The 17773-nt window shown below is 44.0% G+C and overlaps 1 protein-coding gene across 1 annotated transcript in view; it reads left to right on the top strand.

Annotated features, from left to right (window-relative positions):
- Positions 1-473: 473 nt before the first annotated feature.
- The window catches only part of LOC143290348 (leishmanolysin-like peptidase), a 39651-nt gene continuing 22351 nt past the window's right edge, over positions 474-17773 (top strand). The window contains exons 1-9 of the mRNA XM_076599704.1: positions 474-1079; positions 3008-3139; positions 6217-6414; positions 7222-7397; positions 9784-9889; positions 12325-12425; positions 14111-14228; positions 14916-15023; positions 16574-16650. Coding sequence (XP_076455819.1) covers positions 933-1079; positions 3008-3139; positions 6217-6414; positions 7222-7397; positions 9784-9889; positions 12325-12425; positions 14111-14228; positions 14916-15023; positions 16574-16650 — 1163 coding nt within the window. The 5' untranslated portion in view covers positions 474-932. The remainder of the gene's footprint in view (positions 1080-3007; positions 3140-6216; positions 6415-7221; positions 7398-9783; positions 9890-12324; positions 12426-14110; positions 14229-14915; positions 15024-16573; positions 16651-17773) is intronic.

The following is a 17773-nucleotide window of genomic DNA, read 5'->3' as shown; positions in this document are numbered from 1 at the left end:
TGGTTGTGTTTGGGAAACTTCAGTAAAACGTTAACAAATGATTAGAACAAGACAGTTAACTGACCGGCTTAATAAATTTGCGTGCTGAGGTGTGTGGGGAGGGAGGGTTGTATTATTTCGCCGTTTCATTCTAAAATTGAAATGAAATGAAGATAGACTGGAATTCTATTAAATATGTTTTTAATTCTAATGCTGTGTAAACATCACTGTGCTGTTTAGTATCGAATCGATTCGCACTCTTTGGCCATGGAATTGTCATACTGAGAGAGAGAGAGAGAGAGAGAGAGAGAGAGAGAGAACACTGAACACTGAATTGTTTAATGTCATTAGCTGTAAATGTCTACAGCGACATAGTTGCTACAAATCAGAACAAAAAATGGTGCAAAGCAGGTTATTTAACAGAAAGGAAAAACGGAGACAAAGAGAGAAACAGAGTTATCTTTTCCTTAACCTCAACTTCCTGTTAGCGAAGATGTGTTTTGGACAGTCACACTGACGCTTCTTTATAGGGGGTTGACAAAGTCCTCCCCCCTCAAAAACGAAAGTGAAAATATATTTCTCGTTTTCAACGAACTACCCCCAGCAGAAGACACAATGTACCTACAAGCTCACTTACGGCACAGACGCGTAAATGTCGACACTATTGAGTGGCGTTGATTTTGCAAATGGACTTTTCCATGCTTCGTCAATCAATGCATGGAGAACCGGTTTGACTGACCGTTTCTCTGCGTTCTCTGCTTGCAGACGAACTGCAGACATTTGGTCAAGAACAGGAGTGTGATGTGTTTGTGTGGTGGCAAGACTTTTATATAAGCACTTACTGTGATGTTGTTGCCGGAATCAATCATAATGAAGGCTACTCGCTTGCAGTACAACGAAACTTAATTTAAGAGCGAGCAGTGTGTGGATATCAAAAATAAAACCGCATAATCATGGCTGGCATGGGAAACGACGTGAGCAAAGTGAGGTTAGCGTACTGTGTGTTTATGATTGTGCATTATACAATGAATGTTTTCGGGAGGACACTTCACTCAGCCGAAGATGACCTTTGTAGACACACTGTCGACAAAAGGCATGAGGTGAGGTTTTTTCCCCCCTTTTTTTGTTGTTGTTGTTGTCGTTCTTTGTTCGGTGATCATCATGAGTTGTGTGTTTGGTTCTTTGTTTGTGTGTGTGTGTGTGTGTGTCACTGGTTTTTTTTTTTGTTTTTTTTTTAAATCATACCTTCCTCAAATCAAAATTTCCTTGTGTTGCTCAGTTAATATTTTATTCAAATGGTTGCGAAAATGTCAGTACAACAGTTAATCTGACAATAAATGGTTTCAGTCAGTCAGTCAGTGCGCACACACATGCATGCATATATGTGTATGTGCATGTGTATGCTGGTGTGTGTGTGTGTGTGTGTGTGTGTCACTGTGTGTGTGTGTGTGTCACTGTGTGTGTGTGTGTGTGTGTGTGTGTGTGTTTCTGTTACCACTTCATGCAGGGTACATGAAAGTGGATACCAACACTCTCTCCAGGTCCCACATACACCCTTTCCCCATGTTCTCTTTAAAAAAACAACAACCAGCTTCTGAAAACACTCAAAGTCCAAATCTCAAATAGTGCTGTTAAAAAATGAGTTACCCAGAACAGTCATGGTGACTCATAATCATTATGTTGACCAGTCAATATGACAGTCATCATGCAGATTTTATTACAAGTAGCATTTGGCATTGAAACACATTGATGATAGAGAGCTCTGTAAACTATATTGGATTTGGAGTGTGGCCCTCTGCCCCACTCCCCAAAATGTCAAATAAAATAAAAGGTCTTACTCTTTTCTTTTCTCTCTAACTTTATATTATATATGTATATCTATATTTTTTACCTCTTCCATAAATTTTATCTACAACGTCACGTTTTGCCCAAGGATATGCATTTGATTTACAGTCACTGTTTCTCACTGACATATAATGATATATGGTGGTTCTTGAGGTAACCTGTATCTGTTGAGACATGCAAAAGACAGCAACAAAAACAACAAAAAAAACACCCCTATACATGTACATATATAGTTATACAGCTGAGATAGACAAAACAGCTGCTTTCCATTCATTTATAAATTTGTTTTTGATATTTTGATTCCCTTGTTGAGGCTAGTAGTACAAGCAGTTTGCAACTGATTGCCATAATGGTGTTTCCAGTCCATATGAGAGAAAAAACACATTTCATTTATGTTGAGTTGCTGCCTCAGACTTGAATTTAAGAGTTAAAAAATACCCACTAAAATTTAAACACACACACACACACATACACGAGCACAAAAACACACCCTAAAACAATTAAGATTAAAACATTGAATAAAGCATCTTTACAAAGTCATATTCATAATGGCTGAAGTTATAATTTATTTCCATTTGCTTTCCTCCATTTCACTGTTGTTCAGTGTGTGTGTGTGTGTGTGTGTGTGTGTGTGTAACTGTAAGTTAGTGTAAGACTAAGACAGTAACTGAGTAAGAGAGAGAGAGAGAGATTTGACACGACACACACTCACTGACACACACACACACACACACACACACACACACACACACACACTCACACACACACTCACACACACACACACACACACACACACACACACAGATTGATAGTTGATAGATGGATAGTAGAGTGAAAAAGAGAGGGGGGCGAGAGAGAGATAGAGAGAGATTTGGGTGACACTGACATTTTATTGTTGTTACCTTCCAGGGGAGAGAGGGGGGGGGGAGAATGATCCTTGAGATGGTACAATGCTTTCTGATGACACCTTTTTTCTTTTTTTTTTTGACAGTGCAAAGTTTTGTGTGCAACAGAAGATGGTTTTACACACACACACCATACATATACACATGTACAGGTCTAGTCAGTACTAATAGTTTGTTGATGATTAGTACGGATGATGTACGATCTGGACCAAAACGATTTACGTGGGTGATGTACAGGTGTACCTGATTAACAGTTACTGTGTTGACGCTGTGTGCAGGTGACATACGATGTGGACCTTGGAGCGGAGCATGAAGTTCGTCGTCGCAGTGTGGACCAGCCACTGCGCATCCACCTGTACTTTGATCACAGTGTGGATTACCTGCCCCCTAACCACTCTAAGCTCATCAAGGTGAGTGGTGATACCTTTGTTCTTTGTACCTGTCCTGACTCCATTCTGACCTCATCAAGGTGAGTGGTGATACCTTTGTTCTTTGTACCTGTCCTGACTCCATTCTGACCTCATCAAGGTGAGTGGTGATACCTTTGTTCTTTGTACCTGTCCTGACTCCATTCTGACCTCATCAAGGTGAGTGGTGATACCTTTGTTCTTTGTACCTGTCCTGACTCCATTCTGACCTCATCAAGGTGAGTGGTGATACCTTTGTTGTTCTCTGTACCTGTCCTGACTCCATTCTGACCTCATCAAGGTGAGTGGTGATACCTTTGTTGTTTGTACCTGTCCTGACTCCATTCTGACCTCATCAAGGTGAGTGATGATACCTTTGTTCTTTGTACCTGTCCTGACTCCATTCTGACCTCATCAAGGTGAGTGATGATACCTTTGTTCTTTGTACCTGTCCTGACTCCATTCTGACCTCATCAAGGTGAGTGGTGATACCTTTGTTGTTTGTACCTGTCCTGACTCCATTCTGACCTCATCAAGGTGAGTGGTGATACCTTTGTTGTTTGTACCTGTCCTGACTCCATTCTGACCTCATCAAGGTGAGTGGTGATACCTTTGTTGTTTGTACCTGTCCTGACTCCATTCTGACCTCATCAAGGTGAGTGGTGATACCTTTGTTGTTCTTTGTACCTGTCCTGACTCCATTCTGACCTCATCAAGGTGAGTGGTGATACCTTTGTTCTTTGTACCTGTCCTGACTCCATTCTGACCTCATCAAGGTGAGTGGTGATACCTTTGTTCTTTGTACCTGTCCTGACTCCATTCTGACCTCATCAAGGTGAGTGGTGATACCTTTGTTGTTTGTACCTGTCCTGACTCCATTCTGACCTCATCAAGGTGAGTGGTGATACCTTTGTTCTTTGTACCTGTCCTGACTCCATTCTGACCTCATCAAGGTGAGTGGTGATACCTTTATTGTTTGTACCTGTCCTGACTCCATTCTGACCTCATCAAGGTGAGTGATGATACCTTTGTTCTTTGTACCTGTCCTGACTCCATTCTGACCTCATCAAGGTGAGTGGTGATACCTTTGTTGTTTGTACCTGTCCTGACTCCATTCTGACCTCATCAAGGTGAGTGGTGATACCTTTGTACTTTGTACCTGTCCTGACTCCATTCTGACCTCATCAAGGTGAGTGGTGATACCTTTGTTGTTTGTACCTGTCCTGACTCCATTCTGACCTCATCAAGGTGAGTGGTGATACCTTTGTTGTTCTTTGTACCTGTCCTGACTCCATTCTGACCTCATCAAGGTGAGTGGTGATACCTTTGTTGTTCTTTGTACCTGTCCTGACTCCATTCTGACCTCATCAAGGTGAGTGGTGATACCTTTGTTGTTCTTTGTACCTGTCCTGACTCCATTCTGACCTCATCAAGGTGAGTGGTGATACCTTTGTTCTTTGTACCTGTCCTGACTCCATTCTGACCTCATCAAGGTGAGTGGTGATACCTTTGTTCTTTGTACCTGTCCAGACTCCATTCTGACCTCATCAAGGTGAGTGGTGATGCCTTTGTTGTTCTTTGTACCTGTCCTGACTCCATTCTGACCTCATCAAGGTGAGTGGTGATACCTTTGTACTTTGTACCTGTCCTGACTCCATTCTGACCTCATCAAGGTGAGTGGTGATACCTTTGTACTTTGTACCTGTCCTGACTCCATTCTGACCTCATCAAGGTGAGTGGTGATACCTTTGTTGTTTGTACCTGTCCTGACTCCATTCTGACCTCATCAAGGTGAGTGGTGATACCTTTGTTCTTTGTACCTGTCCTGACTCCATTCTGACCTCATCAAGGTGAGTGGTGATACCTTTGTTGTTCTCTGTACCTGTCCTGACTCCATTCTGACCTCATCAAGGTGAGTGGTGATACCTTTGTTCTTTGTACCTGTCCTGACTCCATTCTGACCTCATCAAGGTGAGTGGTGATACCTTTGTTCTTTGTACCTGTCCTGACTCCATTCTGACCTCATCAAGGTGAGTGGTGATACCTTTGTACTTTGTACCTGTCCTGACTCCATTCTGACCTCATCAAGGTGAGTGGTGATACCTTTGTTCTTTGTACCTGTCCTGACTCCATTCTGACCTCATCAAGGTGAGTGGTGATACCTTTGTTCTTTGTACCTGTCCTGACTCCATTCTGACCTCATCAAGGTGAGTGGTGATACCTTTGTTCTTTGTACCTGTCCTGACTCCATTCTGACCTCATCAAGGTGAGTGGTGATACCTTTGTTGTTCTTTGTACCTGTCCTGACTCCATTCTGACCTCATCAAGATTAGTGATGATACCTTTGTTTGTATTAAGTATCTGTTCTGACAGCTTTCTGAATTGATCAAGACGAGTCTTCATTCCCATGTCATGTCATTGTTTTTGATGGTTTTGTGAGTGTACTGTATACATGTATAAATGACTGTTTTGGGTGTGTATGCAGGGTTATGTTTGTAAGTTGTCATTAGTTTTTAGGGTTTCAGAGCAGGTTTTACTCATAGACTTTTTACAGTGTACAGCACAGTAGAGCACGTTCTGCATGGGAAAACGGTATTTGAATTGAATTATTATTATCATTATAATGTCGGTGACACATTGCAGACTAAAGAACACTGATGTTGTGCAGGTTTTATTCACAGATTTTACAAATAATAATAATAATAATAATAATGGATACTTATATAGCACACTATCCAGAAATCTGCTCTAGGTGCTTTACAAAAACGCTTTGTTAACATAAAACATTACATCTATGGTACATACACACACCAAAATATGACTACACACACACGCACACACACACACACTGCGTACATACATTTTAACAATACATGTGTATCTAGCAGCTACCCTAACACATACGCACACATAGGCAGGCACAAACTTACATAAACACACAAATACAACACAGTAGTGTGCGTTCTGCATGGGAAGGCGCTATAAGAATTACGATAATTATTAAAATGATAATGTTCTAGATATTGAACGATGGTATTATAAGGACAGGTTGTGGACTGAAGGAGGGTGGGGGTGTGCAGGCGGAGGTGAAGGAAGCAGTCAAGTTCTGGGAGAAGACACTCAAGGTACGAGCCACACAGGCCCCCATCAGACTGCGTCGCCAGTGTCTGTCCTCACGGGTCAATTACTCACAGCAACGCGCGTACTGTATCAACCAGTGTGCTCCCGCTTCGGCCACTGTGTGTGGGGAGATCGTCATACCTGAGGAACACTTAGAGGCAAGAACTGTTGGCATTGTGATGTTTGAAGTGTAGAATAGTCAATACATACATGTAGAATATGTGCTAAGAAGCATTCTTGATTTAGCAGAGCCATATAATGCACATGAAGACCAAATGAATCAAATTATTGATGCTTATAGCATCTGTCTTCAGTCAGAGACCAGACTCCAGGCACTTCAGGAACAGTCATTTGCACAACAGGCTGCCTTCCTGGGTGGAGCCGACTGGCAGCTGTCTTTAGGTGCTCATCATTCGTTTCCTGTGTCATTCAGTCAGGCTTCCATCACGAGCGCTGACACACACACACACACACACACTTGCTGACACACACACACACACACACTTGCTGACACACACACACACACACATGCTGACGCACACATACACGCTGACGCACACATACACGCTGTGTGTGTGTGTGTGTGTTACAGGGGTGTTATAAGTGGGACTGTGTGTGTGTAACAGGTATGTTACAAGTAGGACTGTATGTATAACAGGGGACTGTGTGTGTAACAGGGTTGTTACATGTGGGACTGTGTGTGTAACAGGGTTGTTACAAGCAGGATGGTGTGTGTAACAGGGTTGTTACAAGCAGGTCTGTGTGTGTAACAGGTTTGTTACAAGCAGGACTGTGTGTGTAACAGGCTTGTTACAAGCAGGTCTGTGTGTGTAACAGGCTTGTTACAAGCAGGACTGTGTAACAGGCTTATTACAAGCAGGACTGTGTGTGTAACAGGCTTGTTACAAGCAGGTCTGTGTGTGTGTAACAGGCTTGTTACAAGTGGGACTGTGTGTGTGTAACAGGCTTGTTACAAGTGGGACTCGAGGACGGAGAAGTACAGCATGGGGAATGACGCAGGCCCGGGGGTGACAGACTCCGACTTCATCCTGTACATCGCCTCCATCCACTCACGGCGCTGCCGCACAGGAAGGACTGTGGCCTACGCCGCTCACTGCCAGCAGGAGAGAGCCCTGGACAGGTGAGATAGCCTGGTAGACAGCCCTGGACAGGTGAGACAGCCAGGTAGACAGCCCTAGATAGGTGAGATAGCCAGGTAGACAGCCCTGGACAGGTGAGACAGCCAGGTAGACAGCCCTGGACAGGTGAGACAGCCAGGTAGACAGCCCTGGACAGGTGAAGGTCTGTCAGACAGACAGGTAGACAGCCCTGGACAGGTGAGACAGCCAGGTAGACAGCCCTGGACAGGTGAGACAGCCAGGTAGACAGCCCTGGACAGGTGAGACAGCCTGGTGGACAGCCCTGGACAGGTGAGACAGCCTGGTGGACAGCCCTGGACAGGTGAAGGTCTGTCAGACAGCCAGGTAGACAGCTCTGGACAGGTGAAGGTCTGTCATACAGATAGGTAGACAGCCCTGGACAGGTGAAGGTCTGTCAGACAGCCAGGTAGACAGCCCTGGACAGGTGAAGGTCTGTCAGACAGCCAGGTAGACAGCCCTGGACAGGTGAAGGTCTGTCAGAAAGCCAGGTAGACAGCCCAGGACAGGTGATGGTCTGTCAGACAGCCAGGTAGACAGCCCTGGACAGGTGAAGGTCTGTCAGACAGCCAGGTAGACAGCCCTGGACAGGTGAAGGTCTGTCAGACAGACAGGTAGACAGCCCTGGACAGGTGAAGGTCTGTCAGACAGACAGGTAGACAGCCCTGGACAGGTGAAGGTCTGTCAGACAGACAGGTAGACAGCCCTGGACAGGTGAAGGTCTGTCAGACAGACAGGTAGACAGCCCTGGACAGGTGAAGGTCTGTCAGACAGGTAGACAGCCCTGGACAGGTGATGGTCTGTCAGACAGTCAGGTAGACAGCCCTGGACAGGTGAAGGTCTGTCAGCCAGCCAGATAGACAGCCCAGGACAGGTGAAGGTCTGTCAGACAGACAGGTAGACAGCCCTGGACAGGTGAAGGTCTGTCAGACAGTCAGGTAGACAGCCCTGGACAGGTGAAGGTCTGTCAGCCAGCCAGATAGACAGCCCAGGACAGGTGAAGGTCTGTCAGACAGTCAGGTAGACAGCCCTGGACAGGTGAAGGTCTGTCAGCCAGCCAGATAGACAGCCCAGGACAGGTGAAGGTCTGTCAGACAGTCAGGTAGACAGCCCTGGACAGGTGAGACAGACAGGTAGACAGCCCTGGACAGGTGAAGGTCTGTCAGACAGTCAGGTAGACAGCCCTGGACAGGTGAGACAGCCAGGTAGACAGGCCAGGACAGGTGAAGGTCTGTCAGACAGACAGGTAGACAGCCCTGGACAGGTGAAGGTCTGTCAGACAGGTAGACAGCCCTGTAGAGGTGATGGTCTGTCAGACAGGTAGACAGCCCTGGACAGGTGAAGGTCTGTCAGACAGGTAGACAGCCCTGGAGAGGTGAAGGTCTGTCAGACAGCCAGGTAGACAGGCCAGGACAGGTGAAGGTCTGTCAGACAGACAGGTGAAACAGTCAGGTAGTTGTGAATGAAAGATATGGTATGTGTGTTGGTTGGTCATTTCATTTATCATCATAATCATTATAATCATAATCATGATGATAAAGATTTTAACAAAAAAGAAAGAAAAGTATAATGATAATCATAAATGACATTTATATAGGGCGTTTCTCCAGAAATACAGCCCAAAGCGCTTTACGTTTCGTCCCCCACTCCCCACCTCCCCTAGCAGTTCTCCTCTCCACCACCACCACCACCATCATCATCATCCTCACCACCACCACCACCACCCCACATGGAAGCTGGTGCATTGGAAACCACCCACCCACCCACCAGTGATGCCCTCCAGAAAACGCACCCCTGCAACACACACTCAGGCATGCACACACGCACGAACGCACCGGACACTAGCCAGCACCCCGCCACACGCACACAGCAAACAGCCTCTCCACAACGAAACATGCACCCAAAACCAGATCACACCAAGTTCAGGACAACAAAAAACACCAAAACAACCTGCTGTTACTGGTGATGGAAAAAATGTTTTCAGAGCAGACCTAAAAGATTTCAGCGAGACAGAATGACACCAATTTTCTGGTAGTTTGTTCCACAGTGACGGAGCCTGGAAAGAAAAAGATCTTTGACCCTATATGTCTATATGAATACAATATCTGTGATAATAATTAATGTGTGTGTGTGTGTGTCTCTGTATCTATCTATCTATAGATATAGATATATAGAGATTGATAGAGATAGAGAGAGAGAAATGTACAGAGATATATAGAGATACATCAATGTGTATATGTATAGATCTACATGTGTTTATGTTATCTACATACATGTGTGTGTGTGTGTGTGTGTGTGTGTGTGTGTATTATCTGAATATACATGTGTGTGTATCTACATTGTGTGTGTGTGTGTGTGTGTGTGTGACAGACCAGTGGCGGGGTACTTCAGCATCTGTCCCCACTCCATCTCGGACAGCTGGCAGGAGAGACAGCAGCTGCGCTCCACCATGAAACACGAGATCCTGCATGCCTTGGTTCGAGTCTCTCTCTCTCCTCCGTACCCCTGTCTGTCTCTTTGTATCTGTCGCAACAGATTTCTCGGTGTCAAATTCCGGCTGCTCTCCCTGAGGGAGAAGGCATTGCTGTGGGGCAGCACCATTCTTTTACTTTTTGTTGTCCAAGTGTGTTTGTGTTGTATGTGTTTGTATTGAGTTGTGTCGGTGTTGTATTTTATTGTATTGTATTACTTTTTTGTCGTCAACAGATTTCTCTGTGTGAAATTTACGTTGCTCTCCCCAGGGAGAACGCATGGCTATGGTGCAATGCCACTCTTTTCTTTTTCTTTCTGCATGTGGCTTCGTGTTGTGTTGTGTGTGTTTGTATTGTTTTTCATTGTATGGAATTGTATGGTATTACTTTTTGTCACAACAGATTTCTCTGTGTGAAATTTACGTTGCTCTCCCCAGGGAGAACGCATGGCTATGGTGCAATGCCACTCTTTTCTTTTTCTTTCTGCATGTGGCTTCGTGTTGTGTTGTGTCGTGTTGTGTTGTGTGTGTTTGTATTGTTTTTCATTGTATGGAATTGTATGGTATTACTTTTTTGTCACAACAGATTTCTCTGTGTGAAATATGGTCTGTCTGTATGGCTTTTTGGCACAACAGGTGTTGTATCGTATTGTATTGCTTTTTGGCACAACAGGTGTTGTATCGTATTGTATTGCTTTTTGGCACAACAGGCGTTTTGTTGTATCGTATTGTATTGCTTTTTGGCACAACAGGTGTTGTATCGTATTGTATTGCTTTTTGGCACAACAGGTGTTTTGTTGTATCGTATTGTATTGCTTTTTGGCACAACAGGCGTTTTGTTGTATCGTATTGTATTGCTTTTTGGCACAACAGGTGTTTTGTTGTATCGTATTGTATTGCTTTTTGGCACAGCAGGGGTTGTATTGTATTGCTTTTGGCACAACAGGTGTTGTATCGTATTGTATTGCTTTTTGGCACAACAGGTGTTTTGTTGTATCGTATTGTATTGCTTTTTGGCACAGCAGGTGTTGTATCGTATTGTATTGCTTTTTGGCACAGCAGGTGTTGTGTTGTATTGCTTTTTGGCACAACAGGTGTTGTATTGTATCGTATTGTATTGCTTTTTGGCACAACAGGTGTTTTGTTGTATCGTATTGCTTGTATTGCTTTTTGGCACAGCAGGTATCTCTGTATGAAATTCAGGCTGCTGTCCCTAGGGGCAGCATGTCACTATGGTTTTTTCCCCCGTCTCCAAGTGTACTTGTTTTACTATCAGAGTGGACATTTTTCGACAATACTTTGCCAGGGACAACTCTTTTGTTGCCATGGGTTCTTTGATGTGTGCTAAGTACATGCTGCACAGGGGAGCTTGGTTTATTATCTCATCCGACTCCTGAACACCCAGACTACCACTCAAGGTGGAGTAGAGGGGGGAGTAAAACAAAAATTTAATTACACATACTTAACCGTGACCCAACTAGTGCAGACTCCGGCAGGGGTCTGACATTCCTGTCCTGTGCAAACTACTATCCGCCTATGCGGAGAAAATGAAAGTACTACGGCCGGTAACCTCCCGGAAGTAGGTAACGTCCCCTTTGTCCCCCTGGCTAGCGCCCTCTTTTTCCGGCAGCCATCTCGACACCTGTTCCTGTGCACTTCATACGGCTAAGTTTTTTTTCACATTTTCTATCTGTCTATTGATTCTTTGGCGTTTCTGTTTTGTGTCCAATTATGTCTTCAAACAGGTCGCAAAATTATGTGGCTCGATTGGGAGATCGGGCTAAAATTAAGGCACGATGGCAATCGATTTGCGATCACTCTGGGCCCTCTACCTCTGCCTCTCTCAACAACGCCAACCCCATGCCACCTCCACTTCCTCTGCTAATTGTGGTGTGTGAATGGAACTGGAACCTGGAGAGACGTGGCTTCCTCGTCAGGCACTTTACCGCTGGGCCACTGCAGCTCTCTTTGTGTCTTTCACTTCGTCAGTTGTGTGATGACTTGTTTGCAGCTTTTCACAGTCCTCGTTCGTGGAATTATGGAGCTGTTTTTGATTCAGTGCCGTCTCACTGACCTGGACATACACGCATGCATTCAGGCAGACAGATGCAGGCACACACGCATGCACACGTGCACACACACACACACACACATACACACACATATCCACACACACACACACACATACATATATATATATATATATATATATATACATTCACACTCACACTGATACATAAAGCTGTCTCTATATTACTTTTGGAGGGATTTACAGCAGGCCTTTACATCTTTTACAGAGAGTGTCAACTGTCTATGTTATGTTACAGGGCTTTACAGCAGGGCTTTATTCCTTTTACAGAGTGTCAACTGTCTCTGTGTTACAGGGCTTTACAGCAGGGCTTTACGCCTTTTACAGAGTGTCAACTGTCTCTATGTTGCAGGGTTTTACAGCAGGGCTTTATGCCTTTTACAGAGACTCAGATGGCAATCCATTGACAAAGAGGAGTCAGCTGACAGGAAAACCAGTCAAATTTGACGGAAAGTAAGCGTTCTTTGGTCAAGATTCCCTGGTTAGAATAGAACATGTCACTTATAAAAACATGTGTCATGCCAGATTTACTGGGGGAAAAAAAGAGAATTATATTCAGTTTGTTATAAAAAGTTCTTGCCTTAAAAAACACATTATATAATAGTGTAAAGGTGTTGAAAGAATTCCACTTTTTGCATAATCATATGCATGTTTATGTGTATATCTGTGCATGCATGAGATTCTATTCATGTACATGAATGTGCATATTCCCAGCCTGTCAATTTTGCTTATTCAGTGTCAGTATATATGTCATGAAGACAAAATTCTCATGCTTTTTCCACTTTACATATTTGCATATATTTGAATATTTACAGTTGATTTTTTTATATGTCTCGTGCAGAAGAATATGATGTTTTACATAGTTTGACATCTTTCCATGTTTCTGTCTGTCTGTCTGTCTGTCTTTCCCCCCTCTTTCTGTTTCTCTGTCTGTGTATATGTGAACATGTGTGTTGTGATTTCCTTCTTTTTTCTTTCTTTCTTTCCTTTTTTCTTGTCAGTTATTACAACAGATATGTATGCATGCTAGTGCCTGAACCTCCTTCGTGTGTATACGCATGCAGAAGATCAAATATGCATGTTAAAGTCCATGTCAGCGTTTGATAAGTTGTGGAAACAAGAAAATAATCAGCATGCAAACCCCCCCGAAAACGGAGTGTGGCTGCCTAAATGTTGGTATAAAAACGTGGACACACCATGGAGTGGTGGCCTAGAGGTAACGCGTCCGCCTAGGAAGCGAGAGAATCTGAGCGCGGTGGTTCAAATCGCGGCTCAGCCGCCAATATTTCTTCCCCCTCCACTAGACTTCGAGTGGTGGTCTGGACGCTAGTCATTCGGATGAGACGATAAACCGAGGTCCCGTGTGCAGCATGCACTTAGCGCACGTAAAAGAACCCACGGCAACAAAAGGGTTGTTCCTGGCAAAATTCTGTAGAAAAATCCACTTGGATAGGAAAAACAAATAAAACTGCACGCAGGAAAAAATACAAAAAAAATGGGTGGCGCTGTAGTGTAGCAACGCGCTCTCCCTGGGGAGAGCAGCCCGAATTTCACACAGAGAAATCTGTTGTGATAAAAAGAAATACAAATACAAATACATAAAAGCCCACTCAGACATACGGTGACTGTGGGAGCTGCAGCCTCTGTACGCAGAAGAATAAAGGGGACTTCACTCAGATATGCCAACTGTTACGATTTCAGTGTATTTTGTTACGCTTGATCTCCGTTTGTTCTGACGTTACTCCAACATCGAAATTGTTCCGACGTGTTCATTTTCAGACTGCTTAGCAAGGTCACATGATTTCCTGTTGTAACATTACCCAGACACTCTGGACTTATCAGTCACAAGGCCAGGTTAGTCACTACTAACCTTGATCTCACGTGGCGATGCTAGGCTACTTGCGTGCGTGTTTACATTGAAACGTTGAGTTGACCAATCAGCTTAATCGTTTGCCCCGAACAAGAAAGAACGCGGCTGAATTAAGTTTGTGTCTCGGGTCAAACAGCGTCTGTGCCTGTTTGCTGGTGTGGCTCAGGCTGTGAGTGTTCCTACCAAATTCAGAATGTTCCGGCCAACTTTCCTGATTGTTCCTGCAAAGACTTGAGCGGGGTTGGCGTCTGTGTGCACTGTGTTTCAGACGAGCCATGTACATGTGGAGCGACAAGACGGTGAAGCAGTTCACACGCGCTGACTGGTCCGTGTACACCGGCCCCACACGGAAAGTCATCAGCATGATGGTCACCCCCAAAGTCAAGGTCAGTCTGACCTCATCTGAGTTGAACAGGTTAAAGATCCATAGCCTAACATGGTGGTCACCCCCAAATTCAAGGTCAGTCTGACCTCATCTGAGTTGAACAGGTTAAAGATCCATAGCCTAACATGGTGGTCACCCCCAAATTCAAGGTCAGTCTCACCTCATCTGGGTTGAACAGGTTAAAGACCCCATAGCCTAACGTGGTGGTCACCCCCAAAGTCAAGGTCAGTCTCACATCATCTGGGTTGAACAGGTTAAAGACCCCATAGCCTAACGTGGTGGTCACCCCCAAAGTCAAGGTCAGTCTCACATCATCTGGGTTGAACAGGTTAAAGACCCCATAGCCTAACGTGGTGGTCACCCCCAAAGTCAAGGTCAGTCTCACATCATCTGGGTTGAACAGGTTAAAGACCCCATAGCCTAAAGTCAAGGTCAGTCCAATGCCTGATTATCATTGTTTCAGGGAGAAGTACGAGAGCACTTTGGCTGCCCCACACTGGGGGACACACGTACCTGAATGCAATTGTCATTGTTTCAGAGAGAAGTACGAGAGCACTTTGGCTGCCCCACACTGGGGGACACACGTACCTGAATGCAGTTGTCATTGTTTCAGAGAGAAGTACGAGAGCACTTTGGCTGCCCCACACTGGGGGACACACGTACCTGAATGCAGTTGTCATTGTTTCAGAGAGAAGTACGAGAGCACTTTGGCTGCCCCACACTGGAAGGGGCGGAGCTAGAGGACCAGGGCGTTGACGGCACTGCCATCACTCACTGGGAAAAACGCATATTCGAGGTCAGAGGTCACACGCTTTGGAATTACTGTTAAATAAAAAGAAAGGCACCGCATCTTTTAGGTCAGAGTTCTTGTACTTTTGGAGTTACTGTAAAGTGCCTTGTTAACACACCCATTATCTTGTAGTACTTTGGAATTACTGTACAGTGCCTTGTTATCACACTCATTATCTTGTAACTAAATCCCCACTCACTTCCCCATAGAATTACTGTAAAGTGCCTTGTTAACACACTTAACACACCCATTATCTTGTTAACAACCCATTATCTTGTTAACACACCCATTATCTCGTAACTAAATCCCCACTCTCTCCCCCAGACTGGGTTAAGAGCTGTGTATTGGTTGAAGTACCTTGAAAAAGCTGTGTATTGGGTGAAGTACCTTGAAAATGCTGTGTATTGGGTGAAGTACCTTGAAAAAGCTGTGTATTGGGTAAAGCACCTTGAAAAAGCTGTGTATTGGGGTGAAGTACCTTGAAAAAGCTGTGTATTGGGTAAAGCACCTTGAAAAAGCTGTGTATTGGGTAAAGTACCTTAAAAAAGCTGTGTATTGGGGTGAAGCACCTTGAAAAAGCTGTGTATTGGGGTAAAGCACCTTGAAAAAGCTGTGTATTGGGGTGAAGTACCTTGAAAAAGCTGTGTATTGGGGTGAAGTACCTTGAAAAAGCTGTGTATTGGGTAAAGTACCTTGAAAAAGCTGTGTATTGGGTAAAGTACCTTGAAAAAGCTGTGTATTGGGTGAAGTACCTTGAAAAAGCTGTGTATTGGGTAAAGCACCTTGAAAAAGCTGTGTATTGGGTAAAGCACCTTGAAAAAGCTGTGTATTGGGTAAAGCACCTTGAAAATGCTGTGTATTGGGTAAAGCACCTTGAAAAAGCTGTGTATTGGGTAAAGTACCTTAAAAAAGCTGTGTATTGGGTAAAGCACCTTGAAAATGCTGTGTATTGGGTAAAGCACCTTGAAAATGCTGTGTATTGGGTAAAGCACCTAGAAAAAGCTGTGTATTGGGTAAAGCACCTTGAAAAAGCTGTGTATTGGGTAAAGCACCTTGAAAATGCACCCCTCTCCTCTCTCACCAATCTTGAAAGGAAGAAGAAAATGGCTCTGAACTGAAATTCTTCTCGTTACGTTGATGGACACTCTGGTTGTCTCCGTGAAGGCAGCTGTGTGCTGCAGGTTCTCCACACAGCTGTAGAGCTTCCTGACATTGTATCACACTTGTATTAGATTTAGTGATGGTGGTGATGATGATGATGATGATGATGGAGGTGATGATGATGATGATGGAATGTTGAGGACATACTGATGATGGAGGCGATGATGATGATGATGATGATGGTGTGTATGATGATGATGATAGAGATGCTGAGGACATACAGATAATGGAGGCGATGATGATAATGAAGTGTTGAGGACATAGTGTTAATTGAGGCGATGATGATGATGACGATGGAGTGTTGAGGACATACTGATAACAGAGGTGATGATGATGCTGATGCTGAAGGTGATGAGGACGAAGTGATAATGGAGGTGACGGCAATGTGTGTGCAGAACGAAGCAATGACGGGAACATACACACAGAATTCTGTCATCTCTCGCATCACGCTGGCTATGATGGAGGACACAGGGTTGGTGTCTGTCTGTCTGTCTCTCCCCATTTCTCGTTTTTCCTTTTTCTTCCTCTTGCAGTGAAGGTTATAGTTGTCCAGAAAACATGTACTTTGCAGTGAAGGCTATAGTTGTCCAGAAAACATGTACTTTGCAGTGAAGGTTATAGTTGTCCAGAAAACATGTACTTTGCAGTGAAGGTTATAGTTGTCAAGAAAACATGTACTTTGCAGTGAAGGTTATAGTTGTCCAGAAAACATGTACTTTGCAGTGAAGGTTATAGTTGTCCAGGAAACATGTACTTTGCAGTGAAGGTTATAGTTGTCAAGGAAACGTGTACTTTGCAGTGAAGGTTATAGTTTTCCAGAAAACATGTACTTTGCAGTGGAAGTTATAGTTGTCCAGGAAACATGTACTTTGCAGTGAAGGTTATAGTTGTCCAGGAAACATGTACTTTGCAGTGAAGGTTATTGTTGTCCAGAAAACGTGTACTTTGCAGTGGAAGTTATAGTTGTCCAGAAAACATGTACTTTGCAGTGAAGGTTATAGTTGTCAAGGAAACATGTACTTTGCAGTGAAGGTTATAGTTGTCCAGGAAACATGTACTTTGCAGTGAAGGTTATAGTTGTCCAGGAAACATGTACTTTGCAGTGAAGGTTATAGTTGTCCAGGAAACATGTACTTTGCAGTGAAGGTTATAGTTGTCCAGAAAACATGTACTTTGCAGTGAAGGTTATAGTTGTCCAGAGAACATGTACTTTGCAGTGAAGGTTATAGTTGTCCAGAAAACATGTACTTTGCAGTGAAGGTTATAGTTGTCCAGAAAACATGTACTTTGCAGTGAAGGTTATAGTTGTCCAGAAAACATGTACTTTGCAGTGACGGTTATAGTTGTCCAGAAAACATGTACTTTGCAATGAAGGTTATAGTTGTCCAGAAAACATGTACGTTGCAGTGAAGGTTATAGTTGTCAAGAAAACATGTACTTTGCAGTAAAGGTCATAGTTGTCAAGAAAACATGTACTTTGCCGTGAAGGTTATAGTTGTCCAGAAAACATGTACTCTGCAGTGAAAGTTATTGTTGTCCAGAAAACATGTACTTTGCAGTGAAGGTTATAGTTGTCCAGAAAACATGTACTTTGC

The sequence above is a fragment of the Babylonia areolata genome, chromosome 15, assembly GCF_041734735.1.
Source record: "Babylonia areolata isolate BAREFJ2019XMU chromosome 15, ASM4173473v1, whole genome shotgun sequence".
Classification (NCBI taxonomy): domain Eukaryota; kingdom Metazoa; phylum Mollusca; class Gastropoda; order Neogastropoda; family Buccinidae; genus Babylonia; species Babylonia areolata.
Note: the sequence above shows the minus strand (reverse complement) of the source record. Positions and strands in the feature narration are given on the sequence as shown.